This window comes from Hemicordylus capensis, chromosome 3, assembly GCF_027244095.1.
Source record: "Hemicordylus capensis ecotype Gifberg chromosome 3, rHemCap1.1.pri, whole genome shotgun sequence".
Taxonomy (NCBI): Eukaryota; Metazoa; Chordata; class Lepidosauria; order Squamata; family Cordylidae; genus Hemicordylus; species Hemicordylus capensis.
The window spans coordinates 191,996,259-192,021,743 of NC_069659.1; the positions used below are offsets into that span (position 1 = coordinate 191,996,259).

At 42.2% G+C, this 25,485-nt stretch overlaps 1 protein-coding gene across 3 annotated transcripts in view; it reads left to right on the forward strand.

Moving 5' to 3' along the window:
- ZNF488 (zinc finger protein 488) overlaps positions 1 to 8,160 on the forward strand; it is a 31,157-nt gene extending 22,997 nt beyond the window's left edge. For all 3 annotated transcript variants that reach the window (XM_053312905.1, XM_053312907.1, XM_053312904.1), the window contains exon 2: positions 6,932 to 8,160. In XM_053312905.1, the coding sequence (XP_053168880.1) occupies positions 7,043 to 8,065 (1,023 nt within the window). In that variant the 5' untranslated portion in view covers positions 6,932 to 7,042 and the 3' untranslated portion in view covers positions 8,066 to 8,160. The remainder of the gene's footprint in view (positions 1 to 6,931) is intronic.
- Positions 8,161 to 25,485: the final 17,325 nt, after the last annotated feature.

The following is a 25,485-nucleotide window of genomic DNA, read 5'->3' on the forward strand; positions in this document are numbered from 1 at the left end:
CTTATGTCTCTGGGCAGTTTTGGGACAGGGAACCATTTTTACATTTGCTATTCAAACCGCTTTGGGATTTATTTATTTTTTAATGAAAAGCAGTATACAAACTAATTACTAAATGTTCTCTACCATGAATTACCCCTGAGTGCCTTTGCACAGGTCAGGGGCAGAAGGCAAGACACAGTATACCGTGTCCCCACATTATTGATTTTTAAGAGGTAGGAAAAGTAGCTGTGTGGGCCTGAAAGTAGGGGTGTGCATTTTTGAATTTTCTTGTTTCGATTTGTATCCGAATCAAAACATCCCTGTTTTGTTTTGTACCCAAATTTTCTGAATCCGAATCAGCCCTGTTTTGTTTTGTAGCCAAATTTTCTGAATCCAAATCAGCCCTGTTTTGTTTTGTACCCAAATTTTCTGAATCCGAATCAGCCCTGTTTTGTTTTGTAGCCAAATTTTCTGAATCCAAATCGATTTGGATTTTTAAAAAGGGTCCCAGGGCAAAAAAGAGTGGGTGGTGGTGATAGTGTCCAATGGGTGGAAGCTACCACCCAAATTTCAAAGGAATTAGGCAAAGGACTGATTTTTTGTGTGAATTTTTTTAAAAGTTTACTCATCTTTAAGAATTTTCCCATAGGGAATAATGGGGATTACAGCAAATGTATCGCTTCAAATCAAGGGGAAAGGGATGACCCAGAGCAGAGTGTGGTGGGTGGTAGTGCCCAATGGGGGCAAGGAAACTTCCAGAATTATTTCAAAGGAATTGGGCAAAGGGCTGATCTTTTGTGATTTGTTGAAGTTTACATGTCTTTAAGATTTCTCTCATGGGGAATAATGGAGGTTTCAGCAGCTCCATAATTCCACTTGGGGGGCACTGGGGTTGCCCAGAGCGAGGGGTTGTGTAGTGCACATAGGGTGCCAACCACCCCCACCCCCACAAGCCTGTGGGGTACTGGGTTTTGTTGTTTCTCAGTGTTCATTGTAGATTCTCTTGTAGCATATGAGATTTTCAGTGAAAAACAAGAATCCACTCTCATATGCTACCAGAAAATCTACACTCAGAACACCACAGAAACAGCAGAACCCAGCACCCCATGGGTTAGCAACCCTGGCCAATGTGGGGTCAGTAAAGAGTGGGAAGAAGCAAAAGAGCCAATGGGGAACAAGGAGGGAATTGTCAGCAGGTTAGCCCATGATTTAGGTCACTGATCAGAAGGCTGGAAGGGTGGGAAATTCAAAGAGATGTCAAACACAAAATGGAGACTGACTCAGAGATCACCACAAAATGGAGGTCTGAAACAACAAAACGTTTTGTAGCTGAAACAGGGACGTTTTGTTTTGTATACAAAACTTTTGGATCTGGAAAATGGGTGTTTTGTTTTGTCTACAAAACACCCGAAACAGGCTGTTTTGGGTACAAAACGTTTTGTATCCGAAACGTTTCGCACATCCCTACCTGAAAGGCAGTGGCGAGGCAGCAGAAGAAGTTGATAGGGTGGCAAGGCACTGGTGGTCTCCCTTTGAATAGAAAAGTTTTAAAATCAGAGTTATAGTAGCTCTGATTATGGAGGCTCAACTTAGCCAGCATGGTTTATATACACTGTTTCTTTTCTATGAATTTATGAAATGCACTTTTAATAGGAAGATGAGAGCCCTCCTAAATCAGAGAGAAGGTCCATCAGCCCCAGGCATCTTATTTAACAAAGTGCCCCATTGGATTCTTCTGGCACTGCCAAAGAAGTGCAGAAAGAAAATACCACCATCCCATTTCTCCCCATGAGCAACTACAATTCTGGGATAGGCTTCCTTTGAACATGGAGGTTCTACTGACAGATATATATGATGGCACTTAATTTTAAAAAAGAGCAACTATTCTTCCTTTGACCATGAAGGCTCTACATCAGAAGTATACTGTCAATGAATATTTAGACTCCCCTTAGCTCGAATGGGTAAGAACCAAGACTTCTTTTTCCCAAGCTGCCCAGTCAGATTTCTCTTTTCAAAAGAAACATGGGTTTTTTTGTAATCCAAAAACTTTGGTTTAATATGAGAAGATGCTTTCAATTTTAACTCATGCTCTAAAAAGAAATGGAAATTGCAAGTAAAGGTGCCCATCTCCTTAACTTCCATAACATACAAGCTGGCATTGAATGGTTTTGCCATACTCAAAAAGTATACAGCAGTCTTCTTCATTGCAAGGCCACGCAGCATTGATGGCTCTCATCAACCCTTGGAGCTGCTCCTGGACTAATTTGTGAAACTAAATACTTTGCGCAGTCTTCCCTCGCCCCAGTACCATGTGGAGGCGACTGTTTCCATCACACAGTGCTGTACTTTGCCCAGTGCAGGTAGGTTCCTTTAAAGGAAATGGAGCCCTCATGAGGTCCAGTCCATCTTGGAAGGTGCACATGGGATGCTGAGAACTACTCAACATCTCAGAGCTCCATGCACACCTTCCAGGATGGTGCTATGGCTTGACTGTTCTGTTTCTCTTAAAGAGCTCGCCTGCTTCTGGGAAATGTACAGAGGTCAGCACGATGGGAAATGGCTTTTGTGCTGGAAGTTTTTTTATCAATGTTACCCCAACTCGGAAAATAATGGAGATAACTATGGAGTTTCCATGTAGTAAAAACAAAGATTTTCCTCTCCAAGGTCTAGAAGTTAGGAGAGAGAAGTTAGAGATTAGAATGGCAGAATAGGGTTTTGTGAATAGGTAGTAAATAGATTACATTTTGCTGAGATTATCTCAGTGGCTGACATCCAGACTAACAAAGCACCAGTGCTTCTGAAGAGCACTGTGTTTGTGAAGCTAACACAGCTTTATTACAGCTGTAACGGTGGGGCAAATTTCAACAACCTCTCCTTCCCTCAGAAACACTTTGTGCCACCCAAAAATATCTATCCTAGGGTTGTGCAGCCCTCAGGGACATATTTTTGGGTGGCACAGAGTGCTTCTGGGGGAGGGAAGGCCATAAAAACCCATCCCCCTGCACTCAAGCACTGGTGCAGCATTAGTTTGGAACAGTTCAGGAACACTTATGCTAGCCCAGTGCCTCTCCTGTGTGCATATACTTGTGTTGTGTGCAGTTGTGCATATATGTGTAACATGCATGTGTTTATTTGCTTGTGTGCACATTCAGTTCTGTGTAGACATTTCTGTGAACATATTCTTATTCTCTGTTTGCCTGCTTGTGTTTGTGCTTACCATGTGTGTTCTGTGCTTCCATGTTTTGTCCGTATACATGTGTTGTGTTCCTGTGCATGCACATATGTGCATGTGCGTTTCCCTATTCTAAAAAACAAATACTTTCCCCTCTAAGGTCTAGGAGAAGGTGTTTCTGTTTATATGTGTTGTGTGTATATTTCTATTGTGCATGTGCTTCTGTGTGTAAATGTTCCTGAGTTGTGAGAATGTGTATCTGTATGTGCCTGTAGGTGTTTGCGGGCATCTATTTTTGATATGTGTATGTGCATATGTGTCTGCGTGTATTTGGATGTGTGTGCATGTATTTTTATGCACGTGCATGTGTGTCTGCATAAGCATGTGCTTATGTTTCTTTGTGTTCTACACCAATTAATCAATCAATTTTATTACAGCCATAGGCCATACAAAAGACATAAAAAGGCATTAAAACAAAATGTTATACATAGTAAATATAACAAAACAGAATAAAACAGTAAGCTCCTATTAATTAGACCTTAAACAAGATCTTAATCTGATAGCAACATAAAAGAATTTCACCACCACTTTAGTGACCTCATTATTTTGGTCCTCAAGACAGAAGTTCAAATAGAAGGGGTCGGCTCTTCCTGCAAATTGCTCTAACAAAGGGAATATAAGTTTTTTCCTGGTATCACAGTAAAGAGAGCAATATAACAACACATGCGGAGCTGTTTCAGGGAGGCCTGCTCCACAAGGGCATAAGCCAGAGTCTGGCAATCCCTTATCAAATCTTTTCTCCAAAAGGGCTGAGGGCAGCACATTCATACAGGCCCTAGTAAATGTTATCCTAAACTTTAAAAAGTATAGGGAAGCTAGATAACTAGCACCACTATTCCCCGAAGGGGGCATGATCCCAAGGAATAAAGGAGAACAGGTCCTGTTTCCCCAAGAAACAAGATTCTGATGCTCAGTGTCATGGAGACGTTGTAAAAGTACATCCTTTGCCTTCTCAATTCCCATAAGTAGAATTTCAGAAGGAGATAAACTCATTTGCAGTATTTTATTGTTGACGTATGACAGCCAAGGGCTAGGGAAAGAGTCCCTCCATAAAAACCAAAAGTAGGAGGGCTCCCGATATTCCAAGCAAAGTTTAATCCATTTAATAAAGGTAAGCTCCTATGCTTTAGAGCAGGAGTGGGAAACCTTGGCCCTTCAGCTGTTTTTGAACTACAACTGCCACCATCCCCAGCCACATTGTGGCTGGGGATGATGTGAGTTGTAGTTCAAAAATAGCTGGGGGTAGGGCCAAGGTTCCCCACCCCTGCTTTAGAGGAAATAGCAAGGGATCCAAACTCTAAACATAATGCTGAATAAGGTCCACATCTGGGTACCCCCAAAATAGCCCTAAGGCAGATTGATTGAACTCTTTCCATCTCAGATGTTACCCCCTGAATCCATAATGGAACCCCATAAAATAATTGGGCTACAATCTTTGCTCGAAAAACCTGGAGAGCCATAGGTATATACTGGCCTCCTTTGGAATAGTAAAATCACAAGAGAGCATTGAGGTTTTACGTGCAATGGAGATAGAATACAATACAGTGGTCCCTCGACTTACGTAATTAATCCATTCCGAACGCACGTTCGGAGGTCGAAATTTTCGTAAGTCGAAGAGCGCACCACGGAAGTCTGGAAACATTCGTAAGTCGAGGAAACCGCATCTAAAAATTCGTAGGTCGAGTAAGCTGAATCTAAACCGGCAACTACTTCCGGTCTTTTTTGTCGCTCATAACTCGAAAACATCGGATGTCAAGTAGTTCGTAGGTCGAGGGATTACTGTATTTGAGATTTCCAATTAAGATTATATTGAAAATGTATACCAAGATATTTAAATTTATAAACCTGCTCGATATTTTCCTTGTTTACCACCACTTGTAAAGTTTCCTAGCTTTAGTAAAAACCAGTACTCATTCTACATGTACTTTTTCATTTTCATGTGTGCACTTTTGTTCGTGTGATTGTGCATGTCTTGTTGCTTGTGTGTGATTTTTGTAGTTTGTTGCCATGTTCTGTGCATACATGGGTGTGTTTGTTACTGCATTTTCAAGATCGTTCCATGCATCCCTGAAACCACCAGTGCTTCTCACCCACAGTGTTCTAATTACCCACCTGTCCATTCCAACCTGCCCCCCATTCCCTGGGGTCTCACATTCCATCATTAAAAGAATAGGCATTGCACCTGCAATAGAATCCACTAGTTGACTGAAAACAGCAGAATACTGGCAGGGATGGCAGCATTCTGGCTTCACCCTCAAACAGACCATGCTTTGCCAGCACATAGCTTTGCCAGCACTTACTGACCATTGGTTAGCAAGTGCAATGGAGCAAAAAAAACAAAACAAAACCTTAGCAACATTGAACTGGTGCTCTCCACTTCAAACCAATAAAGAATTGCCTTCCTAGATAAGCCTGAACAGAATACATTGGTCATTTTAACCAAAAATTGAAATATGATATGCCTTTCAAAAAACTGGAAAAAATGGACTTTAATCATGCATTTTTAATAACATGGATATTGGATAATATTGTTATAAGATGCTTATCAGATTGTATATCACTTTTTCACTTATAAACAAGAACTATACTTCAAACTGTTGGAAATGCAAAACAGTAGAAGTTGATTTATGCCATTAGCTTGTCCTTAGAAAGTTTTCTTGGAAAAGGTCTTAGGATTCACTATAAAGGTAAAGTGTGCCATTGAGTTGGTGTCCACTCCTGACGATCACAGAGCCCTGTAGTTGTCTTTGGTAGAATACAGGTGGGGTTTTCCATTGCCATCTCCCACACAGTACGAGATGATGCCTTTCATCGTCTTCCTATATCGCTGCATATAGGTGTTTCCCATTGTCTGGGAAACATACCTATACAGCTGTCCATTTTCTTCTTCCATTTATTGATGACTTAATGCCCACCAAAGTTCACTTACTGATGGATACAGCAGCAAAAAAAAATTGTGCAAAATTTTGGAGACAAAATTTATAAATAGACCAAAGAATGGCTAACCAAAATTTGTGAATATGCAAAAGGACACACCCCAACCAATTATACACATGCTGAAGAAAAATGACAAAAATTACTTGATTGAAAATTGGACATGTTTTATTGCTGTAACAGTCACATATATATGTTCAATACATTTTTTGGTTAACAAATAGCTGACATGGTGTGCAGCCTACCGCCTATGTAAAATCTGCTGTGAGGTTCTTGTGTTCAGCCAAAGCTCTGATGCTGCCTTGGAGTAGCAATTGCAGAAGTGCCATTTCCATAGGTGTCCCCATTGTCCAGAATGGGGAAACCTGTGGAAATCAGCTTTCACAATCACTGCCTCAAGGCAGTGTTGGAACTTCATTTTGAGCAAGAGCCCCACACTGGATCCTAATGAGAGTGATAAGCTGTACATTATGTCAGTCAAGATTAGATTAATTCACTGAAGAGAGATCTGTTAATGGCTAGATGGAATCTCCATGTGCAGAAGCAGTATGCCACTGAATACTGGATTTGTATTAGTATGCCACTGAATGCTGATGAAGCATTTTGGATTCATCATGTCCTGCTTGTGGTTTTCATGGAGGCCACTTTGAGAACAGGCTGCTGGTCTAGATAGATCTTTGGTCTGGTTCTTACATTTTCATGTCTCATTCACTAAGTTCCCTATCTCAATACACTGCCCAGGGTTTTTATTAGCTGCTGTTAACCAGCAGTTTTCTTTCTTTCTAGAGCTGGATTGTCCAAACTGCAAGCAAATTTAAATGTGAACACTCTTATCTGTCTCATGCCTGTTTCTTCTGCAAGAATACCCAATTCTGGAGAACCCTCTGTGCCCCAAAGATGGTGAAAACCAGGTTAGTGGAACAACTTCCAAGTCTGGTTAGGGATCTGGAGCTCAGAATGCCTGCATGGAAAGCTGATTCTCATGGTGAGAGTAGAATGAACTGTGATGAAATGGATCAGAGCAGAAAAACTGTGTTGCTGGAGAAAACAAATTGCCTGCATGAAGAACAGCACTGTGGGAGCAGGGATGATGGACCTGGGCAGCAAGTGTCAGGGAGACCCTTCTGGAAGTTCGGTACAGAGAAACAAATGTTTGTTAGGAAGGATGGTTTGGAACAGAAGGAGAGTGCATTCACTGAAGTGAGGCGGATGAAGGAAAAGCTGAAAGCTGAGAAAGCCAAAGAGTTGGAACAAGAAGATGGAGAGGCTAACTTTGAAAAAGAACAAATGTTCAGCAACCTAGTTCAAAGTTCACCAGGCAGTGCATTCTCGTTTGTGTGGCCAACCAGAGTTACTGGGGAGCCAAAGAGTGCTTTTAGCAAACCAGCAAAGTGCCTGGTGGACAGAACACTGACTACTTCTCATCATTTGAGTGACTTGGTAAAAGGTCAAGAAAAGTTATCAGAGTTCATCAGTACCTCTGACATAATGCGATACAGCAGCATTTTGACTTCCAAGCTCCTTGTGAGTGATTTGAGTGGCTCTCGGTTGCTGCAGACCAGCCTTGTTCACAGCAACCCTTTCTCTTATCCCTCAGGACAGTGGTCTCGACAGACTGGAGAGCAAATGCATACTACATCTGCTCCCACTTCAAGCTCTTCCTCTGCTTCCTTGACTCTGTTGCCCCCCACCTTTGCCTCCTTTGGTGTGGCAGCCCAGAACTGGTGTGCAAAATGCAATGTCTCCTTCCGCATGACATCTGACCTTGTGTTCCACATGCGCTCTCATCACAAGAAGGACAATGTCTTGCCAGAGTCCCGAGGCAAAAGGAGGCGGGATGAAAAGCTGACCTGTCCTGTCTGCCAGGAATATTTTCGGGAACGTCACCATTTATCTAGGCACTTGACTTCTCATAATTAAGTCTATGCTTATTATGCATACTTGTGCTTTTATGTGTGTATGTTGAGTTGTAGGCATTCATTTTCCTGCTCATTTTAAACTAGTATCTCTTGAGAGACGGGCATTTGCAGTGATTTCTTCTGTTTTCAGAAGGGGCGAGGAGACAACTACGAAGCTCAATCAGCTATAATCTTGGAAATCACACTCTGGGGCTGGGTTCACACAATCACCAGGATCCTGGTAAAAATTTAATCAGGATTACTGAGCCCCAGTGAGCCGATTGTGAGAACCTAGAATTTCAGGGCAATCCTGGTCAAACTGGTCCAGTTAATCAGCATTTAACCAGGATAGATACCCGGTACTGAATTTTTTATTATTAAAAATATTGATACCCCACCTCTCCAGCACAATACTGCTTGGGGCAGCTTACAACATACATAGAGAGTTTATATACAGTAATATAAATATAATTATATATTATATATTATAAATATATAATATAGAGTTTAACACAATAAAACACAGCATAGAATAAAATCAGTTAAAACAAACTCAGTTAAAAACAACTGATTCCTAGTTAAATACTGGTTTATTGGAGCAGTTTGACCAGGATTGCCCTAAAGTTCTGGGTTCTCACACACTAATGTGGCTCACTAATCCTGCTTAACTTTTTTTTACATTTATATTCTTCTCTTCCTCCAGGGAGCCCAGAGCAGTGTACATGTTTCTCCTCACAACAACCCTGTGAAGTAGGTTAAGCTGAGAGAGAAGTGACTGGCCCAGAGTTACCCAGCAAGTATCATGGCTGAATGGGGATTTGAACTCGGGTCTAGTCCAGCACTCTAACCACTACACCATGCTGGCTTTGTAACCAGGATCCTTGTGACTGTGCAAACCCAGTCTGGATAAAGTTCTAACAGATATGCAGAAATAGTGAAAAGAAGTGAAGGTGTGTTAGTTTGGTTCAGTTTGCTGTTTTGTTTTTTGGGATTTTTATAGTGCCTCAACTCATTCCTGGAAAAAAGCCTTAGAAGCAGTACCAGCACTACTGCACCTGCACTGTTGTATGACTGTTACAAGTAACTATTGGATGATATGGTGGTGCAGCCACAATATGCAGTGCAGCCACCATAAGATACCTGCATGTGACTTTGGGGGAGCAGATTGTGGTAGCCTCTGACCTTCAGGGACTCGCAGGGAATCCTGGCAGCCTCGCAGTTTCTCTTGTGCTGTCCTCACGCTGGAAAACTTTCAGTGTGCTATCACACATGCTTCTGTTGGCCCCAATTGAAAACAAAGAGTGTAATACTCTAAATGAGATGGGAGCAGGAGTATTAATGACATATAGAAAATCAAAATGCATCCAAAGAGTTGTATATTAATAATATCACGGTGGTTGGTTGGCTTGTTACAAGTTTTATAAAAATGTTATGTAGTATTCAGTAAGAGTCAGAACACCATGTAGCAAAGGCGCTAAAAATACAATATGAAATATGTGTAGCACTAAATAACACATTCGAATTCTTCAGCATAGATGGAATATTACACCAATTAGAAGAAAACTCAGGGTAAACAAGGTTTTGAGAACATTCTATAAAATAAAAAGAATGGATCATTAAATAGAACATATGACGTTGAAAATGCATGCCAATGTATAACAAAATTATATACATAAACATCCCACTGAAAATATACATAAATCATACCTTAAGTGTAATCACCTTAATATATACTTCTGTAGCAGATTTACCTAGCCATTGTCTCAGAGCAAGCCCATGTGAAGGGAAGCAAAATGCTGAATCATCTCCCCCCTGAGCTTTTTGAATAAAGGCTTCTTCCCAAAACCTTCCTGGACTTCTCATAGTTTATTCACTGTCACCACACCCAAATTGTTAGAGATTATTCCCCCCCTGTTTTGGGTGAATTTCCAGGAACATGTTCCGCACCAGAGTAAACCCCTTTCCAGCCCCGCTTTCCTGAGTTAAAAATCCTCTCAAAGAGGCTGGGTAAAATTGTAAAGAACAAAAAAGTAAAACAAACTTTATTCAAAATACTACAGACAGCTTCCATCTGAGGCTCTCTCAGGTTTTAGTTACAGGTAAAAGAAACACTCAGTAGTTGCAAGAATACTTCAAAAGCACCCCAGATTATATTTGAGACGGCACACTTTAAAAATAATAGTCACTCAGTTGCAAAGAACTGGAATGTAGGAAAACACAAAAGCACCTTAAAAAGTGTACAGAGTCTTTTGTCAACACCCTGGATGGATGGGCACAGGATATTGTTTCTTAACTTAGTTACATTACAGATACACATTCCTAGAACAGTTGCAAGGATATACAGAGCACACAAAAGGAAAATAAAAGTCCAACACAAGCTCACTAACAAACTGTTCCCTAGGCTAAATTTCCAGAAGCCCCCCCACCCCCAACTCACCCCAAACCTGATGAGAGTCAAGCTTCCTGCAATCCTGTCTCTCAAGGATCTGCAGATGTCCTTCCATGAAAGAATTCTCCAGGCTAGCTTTTAACCATGAGGCAGCAAAACTCCATTGCTCCTCGATAAGCCTTCCACCTGTCCTCTCTCACCTCCAGCCTAGCTGCTTCTGCACAACAGAACCCTTCTCTTCCTGCTTTATGCCCTCTAGGTCCCACCCACCTGGTGCTGATTGGCTGAACCCTGGAGGTCACCAGCCTGTCAGTCAGGACAGGGCTTACTTCCAGTTCACTCTTTGGGGGAGGGGCTGATTGTTACAGCTTCATAAAAGCCAAAGCAAAACTTGCATAGAGCTGACTCTAGTAAGTCTTACAACTGCATAAAATAAAGAATTCCTGATGCCATTTATAACTAAATAAATCTCCCCAAAATACCAAAACAAACAGATTTGTTTTACAATTTGGTTGAGTAAGAAAATGACTCTCGATCCTTAATGTGGCCAACTTGCTGTTCTCTTACAAACTGAAGATTCAGAGTCAGACACTGAAGAGGTAGAACCAGCATTGGCCCCAAAGTTAGCCCAAAGGAACCCCAGAGTATGGTTCTGAAGAGGCAGAGCCAGCACCAGATGCAGCCTCAGACCCCAAGGCAAGCTGATCCCAAGGACCAGAACAGGACCGAGCCCCCTGTCCTGACACCAGACTGGAGCTGGTTAGAGCTCCAGGGTTGGGGCCCCTTGAGATGGCACCTGTGGAGCCTTGACCCAATGAAAGGATTCCTTCAGAGCCTGTGGACTTAGGGAATGTGCCCCCTTCCTCCATTGCCTTCCCCAACGTCTGTACATCAGTGCCGATAGCTTACTGGAGAGGAGGAGCAGTGCCAGACTCCAAGTCTGACCCTTTGAGAAGGTTGCTTTTTAGCTAGAGGTAGAACTCAGTAGGGGCATATTGGACTCAAGAGTATTTCAGGCTGCCTCATCCTGCAGTTGGGTCGTGTCTCATAACGCTGTCTCAGAGCTCTGTTATGCCACCTTGCTGTTAGATTGCCCTTTTCAGCAAGCAGCAGACCCTGTGGACATTACAGTATGGGACAAAATATCAAGTGAGCTCTTCTGCTCCCCAGAGATTTGGCTTCACTTTGCTTTCATGGGGCAAAGTGCTCTGCCTTAAGCAGGAAAATTTTGGGGTCCCAACAGATGGCAAAATGTTCCCTCCTCCCCTCTGCTGCTCACTGCCATCACTAAGCTCTTCACAAAATAGAGAGACAGCCCCCACACAGCAAAGAGTCACTGTGGGACAGTCCTCTGCTTTCACTACTGGCCAGTCTCCTTTCGCTACTGTGAGCATTTGTTTTCATTCAGTTTTGCTGAATTTTCACATGCTCAGTATTTTAAATAATTTTTAAATAATGTTTTTTAAATAATTCAAATGCTGTTAACATGGACACTTCTATTGTTTTATTTATTTATTTATTTGTCACATTTATATACCACCCAAACTTTCGTCTCTGGGCAAACACCTTCTTGTGGCTTAGTGCAAACTCTCCTACTTGCATTGGGTATTACTGGTGGGCTCATAATGAAAGGGAAAGAAAGCAGAAGACATGAAAGAACAGTGCAGGAGATACTCTTTAAAGAATTTCCATTACTCCATGATTGGTGAAACCTGGGTCAAGTGAGACAGCAAGGTGGGCTGGAGGCACAAGCTCTGATGGGAACTGTTGAACCAGCAAAGAGCTGACTGATTGAAGGCTTTTAGTGCTTTCAGGCCCCACCCTTTCCCAAACTCCGAGGATAGCCCTCTTCTCAAAGAGGCATCCAGGCTAGTTCTCCCTCCTCAAGCAGAGCCATCAGAAGGAAGGCCCCAAGCAGTCAGATGTGCATTCCATTTTGAAGCTGGAGCTCTCTCCTGGGCTGGTTTCATCTATTCTAGGGAGACATAAGTAATCGAGACAGCTCTAAGGAAAGGCCTGGAACTCCAGCAAGGGATACAGCTGCTCCAGTTTTGATAGTTCCAGGTGGTGGTGGCAGCGTCAGGTGGTGGTGGAAGGGCAGTAGAATACCAAAGAAGTAGAGTACTGTATAGGAGACTAGGGATGTGCACGGAATGGATTTTGCATATCATGTTGAGCATAAAATCCTCCAAAACCTTTCATCAAGGTACTCTAAACATTTTGAGTACCTTTTGTGTGTCTTGGCCTTTAGGAACAATGCGGAACTTGAAACATCCCATTGTTCCCCGTGGGTGGGTCCTAGAGACACCAAAGTGGGTTGGGTGGTAGAGCATGATGGGTGCTACCTACCACCCAACCCTCAAAAGAAATGGGCAAGTGGACAATTCAACAAATTTTTAACCTTTCCCCATAAGATCCTATGCATTTTTTTTAAAGATTTTTTTTTTAAAGTATAATCGCCTGCTTGCCCATTTCTTTTGTGGGTTGGGTGGTAGGTGGAAGCACCCATCATGACCAACTTTGGTGCCCCTAGGACCTCCCATGGTAACCAATGGGGTGTTTCAAGTTCCCCATTCTTCCCTATGGCCGGAATAAGCAGAGTGCAAAATTTTGCAACCTTGCCTTGAGAAACACTGCAGAAGCACACAGTAAAAGGAAATCTGTCCCTCCCGACACAGAACACACATTTCAAAGTCAGGCCAAAGATGACAAAAAAAAAAAAAAAGATTCACTGACCCAGAATTCACTGCCAGCCACAGTTTCTGCACTGTGAGAGCACAAGTTGCTCTCTCACACACGGGACTGACTGGCAACCATTGCCAAATCTGGCCAGACTTAGTGACACATTGCCCCAAACTGGATTAGCTCCATCTCCGGGCCTGCCACACTGCAGCACACACTGCTGCAGGGCTCAGTAGGCTCCTCCCATACCTCTGGCAAGGCACCAAGGAACCACAGGGTGGTTCCACTGAGGTGGAACTGCCAGCTCACTTGGCTCTGCCAATCACACCATGCTGCTGGACCAGGAAGCGGTGGTGATGCTGCTGCTAAAGGTGGACTGCACACCAGCAGTAGGTGCTCCAGCACATGCCTCCTGGTCATGCCCCAGGCTCCTCTCCTCTGCTCACCTAACCTCTTTGACCAGGAGGCCCCTCTACCAGGGCACCTAGTAGACCGCTTTGCCTTTCATCCTTGGGTCACATAGGCAAGACAAATCATGTGCTGCTGATACACCCAAGGTTGTGCTGAACTGATATACCATTCCAGTCCTCAGACAACCTGCCAAGATGATAGCTTCCTCAGTGATCAGCATGGACTGGCGCTCACCCATTGTCTTCTTGAGGAGAAGAGCAGTGGCCTGGCTTAGCATGGCTAACAGCCTTTGTCTCAGAGCAAACTCAAGTGAGGGGAAGAAAAATGCTGAATCATCCCTGCTGAGCTTTCTGGCAAGGCTTCTCCTAAAACTTTCCTGAACCTTTTGGTGGGTTCTAAAGGCTGCCACCAGGTCTCTCCTACAGGCTACTCTGAATGGGAATTGAAGTGATCAAAGATTCCTGTTCGCCTTTTCTTCCTTGCTAACAAGTAAGTGCATATTTACAATTGTCCTCTCTGGCTTGCTGCAGGCACATGGAGTTAAATTGTTATGCACTCCTTGAGATGTATTTTGCACCAGAGAAACCCCACTTTCAGCCCCACTCCTTTCCTGAGTTAAAAACCAACTTGGAGAGGTTTGTAAAATGCAAAACAAACAAACAAATAAACAAAAGCAATTTTATTTCCAGTACTACAGACTGCTTCTGTCTGAGGCAGTCTCAGCTTCTATATACAGTTAAGAATACTTAGTAAGTTACAAGAATACTTCAAAAAGCACCCTGAATGAGCTGCAAATTTTAAAAATCTTGGTTACCCAGTTGCAAGGAACAGGTATGTAGGAAAATACAAAAGCACACTTAAAAGCTTACAGAGTCTTTTGCAACACCCTGGCTGGATGGGCTGGTGTTTCTTAGTTTAGTTATGTTACAGATAAGCAATAATAAACCAGTATCAGGGATATACCAACTGCACAAAAAAGAAAATGAAAGTCTAGCGCAAAGTCTGACTAAACAAACTTTCCTCTAGATTAACTTCCTGAAGCCAAAGCCCTGGATTCCTTTTCTTGAACTCTGGTTGACGATTCAAGCTTCCTGCCCTCCTGGCTTGCCAGGATCTGCAGAGGCATTTTCCTACAGCCAATCTTCACGGCCACATGTCCTCCTCTGCACCTCAAGCCAGCTTCTTCCTCTAACAAAGAACTCCTCCTCTCTTCCTCCCAACAGCTCTCTCAGCCCCACCCACCTGGCTGAGCCCTGTAGTTTACCAGCCTGTCAGTTAGGACAGGGTTCACTTCCAGTTAACTCTTTACTGTTCAGTTGAGTTTATTGTGATCTTTGATCAAATGCACAATCCAGATTAAATAAAAGAAACCTTGAGGATAGTTATCAATATAAATGCATACATGCATATACACATGTAGAATCTGTTACATAGAAGATGGAGATTAAAAAGTATAGGATAAAACAAAATTTAAAAGAAAAAGGAGGGATGATTAAAATTGACCATTTTTGACACACCATGAGTGGATTTTAATCGCAGCCATACAGAATTTGGCTACTGAATGCAAGACATAAGTGTGTTTATCAGAAATAAATAAGTTTCTAAGTTTATATAAAATTTATCTGAATATCAGGGTATCTAAGAATGAGAGAAACAATATATTTGGAATGCAGCTCACAATAGAAAGAACAATAAAGAAGCACGTGGCCAACTGTCTCAATATTCCCATTTCAGCAAGGGTACAGTCTTTCCAGATAGGGAACTCTCCTATACCTCCCCTCTTTACAGGAGGGGTAGTTGATCACTACACCACCTATGCTTTGCTGCATGGGAAGGGCTGGCCATGACACCAGCAGCAGATGTCCCTCACTCTCCTCCCACCACCATTGCACTGCGAAAGACAGGAAAGCAGCATGCTCTCCACTGTGACTGGCCCACAGATCCGCACTGAAGTGTACACTGGCATATGCCAGGTACAGGGAGGGCACCACCCACTTGCTGAACGTAGTGTGTGAGGGGATTTTATAGTTGTGGGCAAGCAGTAGGAGCAACCGGTAGAAGCCAGTGTTTGCCACCACATGGAATGGCTGGTTGTCCAAAGTTATCATCCTGGCAATGGCCAGGATGATGAGATGAGGCTTTGGGCAACCATACTGCTTGCCTATCTACTGCACCCACTGTGCTGGCAACTTCTGACAACACCTCCTCTGCTGACAGAGGAAGATCTTCCCTGACGGGGGGGGGGTACTCCCCACCCCTTAATTCTACCTCAGCCACCACCAGTGACTGTGCTACGGGACTAGGCACCTTCAGACAAATGAGCTTGCATGGTACCACAGAAGTGGGGATGACGTGGGGAGTCACAACAACCAGCAGCATCAACCCGCTCTCTGCCTGGCAATATGCTCCTGGCTCTGCCTTGCACACTCCTGGACATCTTTGGTTTTTAAAAACAGGCTTGGGGGGGGCATTAGGGGAGCAAGCAACAATGAGGTAAGTCAAAGGGAAGGGAAAGAGGATTACTGTGGCCTCTTCTACATTAACCCGCCCCCTCCTGTCTTACAGTCCTAATGCCTACCTAAACTCCCTGCCCCAAATTAGGCCCTATTTAAAAGTTATGAGCTTTAGGTTCTCTAATAAGCTGCCTTCTGGTGTCTTCTCCCAGTCTCTTCTGCTGATGTCTGGACAGGTACTGCTCCTGAGGCACTTGGGCCAAGACTCAACAGCTGGGGGAAGGGCACCCCAGGCATCCACCCATACAATTTAAAATACCTGGGGGCGGGGGGGGGAGCAACACCAGGGAAACAGAGTCTAGGCAGGCTGGGCACCAGACAGAAGTCACAGCACACCAGCCTGCAACTTGCCCCCCGCCCCGCCACACCCAAAAGCAGTCCAGTCTAATCCAATGGCACTGGCACACAGCAGCAAGGAGGTGCAGTTTGGGTCTGGAAAAGAAAAAAAATCAAACAGCACAGCAGCACACAGTTATTAAAGCCACTGGGGGCTTGACACTGCAAATTAAAATGAGATGGATGAGCTACAGGCTCTCTCTGTCTCTCTCTCCACTGGGACAGGCAGGGTCACAAACCAACACTCTGCTCTCCTCTGCTGCTGTTCTCCTGATGTATCCGTCTTCTTCAAGAGGCACTTTCTGTCTTCCAGGCCCTTAAATACATTTGTAAATCCTTCCTTTGTGTTCCCCCCCTCCCCCCAGCCCATGAGCCCACAGTTACCCATGACAATACTAGATTTGGATCATAACAAGCCAACCAAGAAGCAAGGAGATTGCAAGTCAGTCAGAAGCCAGTACCAGAAAACCAATCAGCAGGGGGAAAACAACCCTCCAAAATGATGCTTGAAACACTCAACATGATTTGAGCTCAAAAGGAGTTTATTTTATTTCAAGGTCAAAACAGGCTCTTTATTTTAAGGGTGTTTCATTTCAAGGTCAAAACACTCAAAATGGCTGTTTTGAGCTTGAATCATTTCAGGCTCAAATTGTTTTGTACATCCCTACTCTATAGGCTGCTCTGTAGGGTATTACATCACTGGTATGTGATTGGTAGCTTATAGGGTGAATTTAAGTCAAACCTGGTAGGGATGTGTGAAACGAATCTGGCTGATTCGGGTGATTTGTAGACAAAACAAATCACCCCTGTGCTCAAGTGCCAAAATTCAGGTACAAAACAAATCACCCCAGATTTGGACCTGAACAAAATGGAGATTCGGACATACATTTTGTATCCAAAGTGGGTTGGGTGGTAGAGCCCAATGGGTGGAAGCTACCACCCAAATTTCAAAGAAATTGGGCAAAGGGGTGATTTTAAAAAGATTTTTGAAGTTTACACATCTTTAAGCTTTTCCCCATAGGGAATAATGGGGATTTCAGCAGCCTTATAACTCCATATGAGGGGCACCAGGGTGGCCCAGAGTGGGTTGTGGTGGGCGGTAGTTCCCAACGGGTGCAAGGAAGCTACCACCCTGATGTCAAAGAAATTGGGCAAGGGGGTGGGTTTTTGTTTTTGTTTTAATTGAAGCTGGCATGCTTTTGTGGCAGATTTAGGGCAGAAAAGAAGTTTCAGGGGCAGAAGAGTGTGTCAGGTGGTAGTGCCCCAATGGGTGCCTGCTACCACCCAGATTTCAAATAAAGGGGTAATTTTTAATTTTTTTCTGAAGTCTTTAAGCCTTCCCCCCATAGGGAATAGTGGGGATTTCAGCAGCCCCATAACTCCATTTGGGGGGCACCAGGGTGGCCCAGAGCGGGTTGTAGTGTAGTGCACATAGGGTGCCAACAAACCCACTAGCCCATGGGGCACTGGGTTTTGTTGTTTTCAATGTCTGAAGTGTTCTGAGAGTAGATTCTCTAGTAGGAAATGAGAGAATCCACTCTCATTTCCTACCAGAGAATCAACTCTCAGAAACCTCAGACAGAATGGAGGATGCGCTTTCACATATTGGCCAGATTTACCCCAAAGTCCCTGCGAGCTATCAGGGAGCACTTCACACACAATTCAGGTTTTTCACCTCATGTTAAAGTGTAGCCCAATTTATATCCAGGGTAAAAAAAAAATCTACTTTTTGCATTGGTATTTTTGGACTTTGGTTTCACAGTAAAACCTTGCAGTAAACCCACAGTAAAGCCTGCAAACTCTAAGTTGTCCCAAAAAAATGATACAAATAGTGGTTTTTTAAAAAACCTTAGATATAAATTGGGCTACACTTTAATGTGCAGTGAAAAACCTGAATTGTGTGTGAACAAGCAGTCTTGCAGGGACTTCAGGGTCAATCTGTCCAATATGTGAATGCATCCCCTCCATTCCGGAGGAGATGTGCATTAAAAGGGCTTTAAAAGCCCTGTGTGAAAAACTTCCAGGTCTTTTATTCTTCTAGCCCATCCTGTAGACAGCTGTAGTACTAAGATGGTTCCTTCTTGGATCATTGTGATCCTATTGTTATCTAAGACTCCAGGAATGCACCCAAATTAGAATGCCTAGTTACCTTCCCCCATCAACTGCAAGCCAATCACAGATTAAAATGAGAATACCAAGAGCCAAATAAATTGGGAGTGCGTGAATGTCCTGGCAACACACAGAAACCTATTAAGGTTAAGGGGAAGGGTAAATCTGGAAGAAGATCAAGAACAAAAAGGGTGAACATACTTTTTCTCAGTGCCTAATGTTTTTAGAGAAATCCTTTATCAGCCACTGCCTGCATTTTTTAAAAACCAAAATGGTAAACATGTACAGTTATTTCTTGAAAGGGAAAAAAGAATACCAAATTGCATTGGCACAAAACACTATGAACTGTCTTCTTTATAGGTACCACATGGAACATAGACTAATATTTTTGATTTTTAAAAATACAGAATAAAATACCAGTTTTTACAACTGTCAAAATACCTCCAAATGACTAAAATTACCTGCATAGTTTACACACTCCACTGCCTCATACAGCTGTACCTAATTGGGGTGTGAGGGGTAGGTGGGTAGTAATATCCTAGTAGAGTTCAAATAATCACTCTTGTTGTTTTGAGACACTTGTCCTTTGTTAAACCTGTTTTTGTGTATTTGTAAATTGGCATTCTCCTTTTAAAGAAATTACTGTACATACTTCTTTCCCCCGCAAAATCCTTTGCACACAGTCTTTGAGTATGCAAAAGAAATGCCCTGGAACTCATTGGGTTAATAAAACAGTGGCAGACCTAAAGTTTGTCTACTGCTTTCATTTCTTTCCCCTTTTCATAAGCCACCTCAGTGGTGGATGAGGGAGAAGGTGGAGGGTATGCACATGGCATGGTGCTGGCTGTCACTGCCATCATGGAGAGGGGAAGTATATGAATGCATGCACATGCCAAATCAAGTGACAGAGAGTGCTACCACCACTGCAGCTTGGAAAAAAGGGAAGACCCATACAGGCATATAGAATGCCACTGATTCAACTCATATTTTGTTGGCCTACTCCTTAATACATGTATATGTATGTGTAGATTTTGGTAGCAAGACAATTTGATACCCTGCTAACTGGGCAAAGAGGCACCTTTTAACGTGGTGATTCTCTTTATTTAGCAGGGGGAGGGTAACTGGCCCTATCCACCCCCAGCACAGTACCTCCGGTGACTGTTGCTGGTGTCTATCTTAAGTATCTTTTTAGAATGTGAGCCTTTCGAGGACAGGCAGCCATCTTATTTATTTATTATTTCTCTGTGTAAACCACCCTGAGCCATTTTTGGAAGGGTGGTATAGAAATTGAATAATAATAATAATAATAATAATAATAATTATTATTATTATTAATTATCATTATCATTATTATATAATCAGTTTCATTCAGACCTCAATTTTCTGTAACTCAGCTGCAATATGAGATGATCCTAGTAAGAATTCTTAAGTATTTTGAGTCCTCTAATATTTTAACCAGGTTTTCAGAATATTTATTTAGTTTAGGCATAACACAACAGCAGCATTAACAAAAAACATTTGCCCCTTTAGACAGAGTAAAGAGCATTAGATTATTATATTTAAGTACTAGGCTTTTTTCAAAATGTTTTAAAAACATAATCTAAACACTGAAGTCTCCACAATAATTGCTCTGAACGTATGGAAGACAAAAATGGTTATTAATGGCTTATATACTGCACAGTGCCCCACCAGTTCAAAAGTAGGGCTCATGTGCTGGTTCTCTGCTATTACAACCCCTGTCTACTGGATTTTGGAGAGGTTTTGTGGTAACTAAGAATGGTGTCAGCTCTGAAACAGCACTTCTCCCACTAATAATAATGGAAGAGGCATTGCTTCAGTACCTACACTATTCTTAGCTGCCACAGAGACTCTCTGAGCTTAGTAGCTGCATGGACCTGGTTTCAAATTGCATAGCAGGAGCATATCTTCCACACTTTTGGATCAGCAGGGTAAAAATAAATTGGGGGTCTATGCTGGGGTGTAGCTATAACTGAGCCGATAGGTTCAAAGAACCCGGGGGCCCCAGCTCCACCCCTCCCTATTTTCTTCACTATCTCCCTCACTCTGAGAGGGGTGAAAGGGGTGAAAACTAGGGGAGAGGCACCTGCTCCCCTGGCAGTATGTAAGCTAATGTGTTTCCCCTTATTTTGGCCATAGCGGCAATATAAGCCCCTTATATTGTGACACTAATGGATTTGTTATGTACCATATTTTAAAATTAAAGCAGAATTTATATGATTTATAACGAACAATGACTGACATGATGTGCATCCTTCTGTCTCCCTAACTCTGCCCCAGGGCTACTGCAGAGTCCTAAAGACAGCTTTTAGACTTCTCTGAATGAGCAGTTGCACTAGCAGTGCTTCTGCTGTTTGCCCCATTGCAGTGAATGGAAAGCCACACATCATGTCAGCCAATGTTCACAAAAATCCTAGAGTAAACAAACAACAAAAACAACAAATATTTATATACAGCTTTTTAACAAAAGTGTCTAAAGCGGTTTACAGAGAGAAAAATAAATAAATAAATAAATAAATAAATAAATAAATAAATAAATAAATAAGAAAGAAAGAAAGAAAGAAAGAAAGATGGATCCCTGTCCCGAAAGGGCTCACAATCTAAAAGAAACATAAGACAGACACCAGCAACAGTCACTGGAGGTACTGTGCTGGGGATCAATAGGGCCAGTTGTTCTCCCCCTGCTAAATAAAGAGAATCACCACGTTTAAAAGGTGCCTCTTTGCCAATTTAGCAGGGTTAACAAGCAAGCAACATATTAAAATATGTATCTTAAAATCCCTATCTTGAATAGAAAAATATGGATTTCAACTTTATGCACAACTTCATTTCAGTTCTAAAAAGGAAAATCAGTCTGGCTTGTTTCTCTCACTGTAGAGAAACAAACTCATGCAAATAGCGGGGAGTGCCTTAATGGGTTTCTGCTTTTTATCAGCAGCACTAGCAGTAATATCTATTAGGCCTGTACATGATTGGAAATATCAGATCAGATAGATATCAATATTGGGTCTTTTGAACCTTCAGAATATCAGTATCTTACTAGATTTCCAATAAGAATCCCACATAGTTAACTATACAGGTGAAACTCGGAAAATTAGAATATCGTGCAAAAGTCCATTAATTTCAGTAATGCAAATTAAAAGGTGAAACTGATATATGAGACAGACGCATTACATGCAAAGCGAGATAAGTCAAGCCTTAATTTGTTATAATTGTGATGATCATGGCGTACAGCTCATGAGAACCCCAAATCCACATTCCCAGAAAATTAGAATATTACATGGAACCAAGAAGACAAGGATTGGAGAATAGAACAATATCGGACCTCTGAAAAGTATAAGCATGCATATGTATTCAGTACTTGGTTTGGGCCCCTTTTGCAGCAATTACTGCCTCAATGCGGCGTGGCATGGATGCTATCAGCCTGTGGCACTGATGAGGTATTATGGAAGACCAGGATGCTTCATTAGCGGCCTTCAGCTCTTCTGCATTGTTTGGTCTCGTCTCTCATCCTTCTCTCGGCAATGCCCCATAGATTCTCTATGGGGTCAGGTCAGGCGAGTTTGCTGGCCAATCAAGCACAGTACACTGTATACTTTTCAGAGGTCCGATATTGTTCTATTCTACAATCCTTGTCTTCTTGGTTCCATGTAATATTCTAATTTTCTGGGATTGTGGATTTGGGGTTTTCATGAGCTGTACGCCATGATCATCACAATTATAACAAATTAAGGCTTGACTTCTCTCGCTTTGCATGTAATGTGTCTGTCTCATATATCAGTTTCACCTTTTAATTTGCATTACTGAAATTAATGGACTTTTGCACGATATTCTAATTTTCCGAGTTTCACCTGTATAGGATCCTAAACTATTGGAAAGAATCCCCATATACATCTATTGGAAAAAATTTTTAAAAGCAGGAGGGGAAAATGGCTGGGAAGAGAGTTCTGAAATTAGGCACACATGTAGTCTGTGCCTAATTGCAGACACAGACTAAGTGTAGGCAAGGCTCTGTGTAATTTCAATTAAATCTGATTATCTATTGATTTTTTTAGTGATCTTTAAAATGTAACTCAGAACTTGTACTCCTATTTGAGAATTGCAGCAAAAAGTGATGTCAGATTTGAGAATCACAGGGGAAGTTATGTCATATCTGAACATCTCAAGGGAATTGATGTAACACCCTAGAATCTACCAGTTGCTTGTTAAAGTGGTAATTAGCAATTAAATTAAAAATCACTAAATAAATAAATGTGCCGGCAGGCAGATGGTAGAAGATGGTCCCTGCCCCCCAAAGTGTGATGGGTAGGTTGCAGACTCCATTTTGTGCTCCAGTATTCCAATAATTTATCTGATACTTTACCCCAATTTCCTGATACTGTATCCAATAATTCTGATATAGGGAAGCCTATATTGGAACGGAATTATTTCTGCTCTCTCCGATACTGGACCATTTCCAGTATTTTAAATCCAATAATGCACAGGCCTAATATCTACAATATGGATGTCTCTAGCAAATATGTCATGATCGGTAGGTACAGATCTAAATGCAGGATACATGTTGGAGTAGCTGTATCAGTTCAGTGGTGGCTGGTGGTTCCTGGGACTGGAGCAGGAGGTGGGGTGCTAGGCAGGGCAGATGATGTTTGGAGCCACAGATAGTGAAAGGTGGAGTCACTTGTGGCTGTGGAGGTGGAGCCAGGACTAGGCAGGTGTCTTAGCAATAACTGCCAAAGTATAGATTTGTAGCTAAAGAGTGAGATCAAATTGCAAAACACACACAAGCACAGAAAACTTAATTGCTCATCAGCAAAGATACAAAGAAATATGGAGAACATCAGTTGCTTTATAGTGTTTAACAGGACATAGCAAGATCAAAACACACACAGGAAAAGAAGCCACAAGTAAAGCTAGCTACAAGAGGCTGCTGTAGAGAGTAAATGCATTCTGGAGTCACCAGGGCAGCTCTGTCCGCCTGATTATTTCAAAAATGAATACTAATAATAAATAAGAAAGAACTGAGCCAGAGTGGTACAGTGGTTAGTGTGCTGGACTAGACTGGGGAAATCCAAGTTCAAATCCCCATTCAGCCATGAAACTCACTGGGTGACTCTGGAACTTATCTCTCAGCATAACCTCCTTCACAGGGCTGTTGGGAGGATAGAGGTGACCGTGTGAACACTCTGGGCTTTTGGGAGGAAGCACCTGCTATACATGTAAAAGTAAATAAATCTATAGAAGCCACAGGAAAAGCAGCTACAAAAGTGGAGAACAAATGCATTCTGACATTACAAGGGCAACTCTGCCTGCCTATTTCAAAGATGCATACATAAATAACAGAAAAATCACAGGTTTATTAATGATATGAACCATGTCCTGTAATTTAGAGGACACCATGGGAAGCAAAGATGCATAGAGACACCCTCTCCCTACTCCATGCCTGCTGAACAGCTGAGTGTCATTCTCTGCCAGCCTTGGGTGCCCATCACTTAGTCTGGGTGTCCATCTGAGCAAGTAACAATATTTTCAAAAATAAGGATCACTTCCATGATCCTTGTCCAATGACTCATAACCCCCAGTGGACACATTAATGCTACAGTGGCCATAATCCAGAGAACCCTGGTTAGTTCTCTGCACAGCAAATGGATTTTAAAAATTATTTCCTTTCCAACAGAAACCATTCCTTCTCTACACCACACCCACATGGAAAGCCACTTCAGCAATTATTTGAAAAGCAGTTTGGACTCAGAAATCCATGCCCTACAATAACTTTCTGGCTTCTTATGCTGGTTTTGATCTAATTAGTCCAGTCTTAAGTTTGCTGTTCCTTCTAGTGTTTTGCAGTATGTCGTTTTGGGAATGGGGCATAATGCTTTGCATACAGAGCAGATAGGAAAACAAGGGAGAGAAAACAGGTTGCATTCCTCCCCTCAAAACACAAATAAAGAAGCCAGCAAAAGATCAGACTTAACAAGAGCCTGCCTGCCTGCCCTCTAACCTAAATGGTATTGGATTCTTTTGAGTAGCTAAAAGAAAAAGACTTCCGCACCCTCTGGACACTCTGGTTGGCTCACTGAGAAGTCAATCAACCCAGTCTCTCTCTGATTAGTTTATAGGGCCGTCCTTGGACTGGTCACTTTGCAAAAACAAAAGTGAGCATGCTTATTGGCTCCTACTTTATTAATATTAATATTTTAAAAGACCTGGGGCTTTTCATTTGTTCTTTGCTACTGTCACCAGCCTCAGAACTCTTAAAGGCATTACAGCTGCCTTCTCTAAAAAGAAGACATTAGAGTTGCCTTCTCCAAAATGGAGGCAGAGACAACATGGCTGACTGAGAAATTTAAGGTGAGTGACATCCACTTTGCCTATAGATAAGATCTGCCTCTGGATCAATTAGAATGGTTCATCTCCTGTATGTGCAAAGCAGCAAACTGCTGAGGTGTTCTCAATAGCAACAACATGTCCAGACCTGAGGTTAAAAGAGTTTATTAATCATTAATTATTATTAATTATTATTATTTAAATTTATATACTGCCTGACTCCAAAAGCTCTAGGTGGTTCACATGCTGGTGGACCCTGGAGATATGTGGACTGTAGATTAAATAATATATACATTTTAGTTTAACTTTGATCCTTCTGGTTTTGAGCCTTACGCCTCACTGTATACTTAGTTCTACTTTCTTAATAAAGACATACTGGTGAGGATTAAAAATTCTATTAATAATCTCTGAAGCAAGATTTGTCAGCAATGCAAGTAGGTCCATATTGTATGGTAGAAGAAATGTTTCCTAATCAGCTAGCCAGAAAGAAACCGAGTCCCTTGAAGCACTGGTTTGCAAGAACATCTGGTTATAAATAAACCTCCAAACCTCCTTATAGTTGGTTGTCTGTGTGTTAGACTTTGAATTTGAATGGGGGAAGGAGAACAGGTGGGGGAAGGAGAACAGGGAGAGAATGGGGGAAGGAGAACAGGGAGAGAC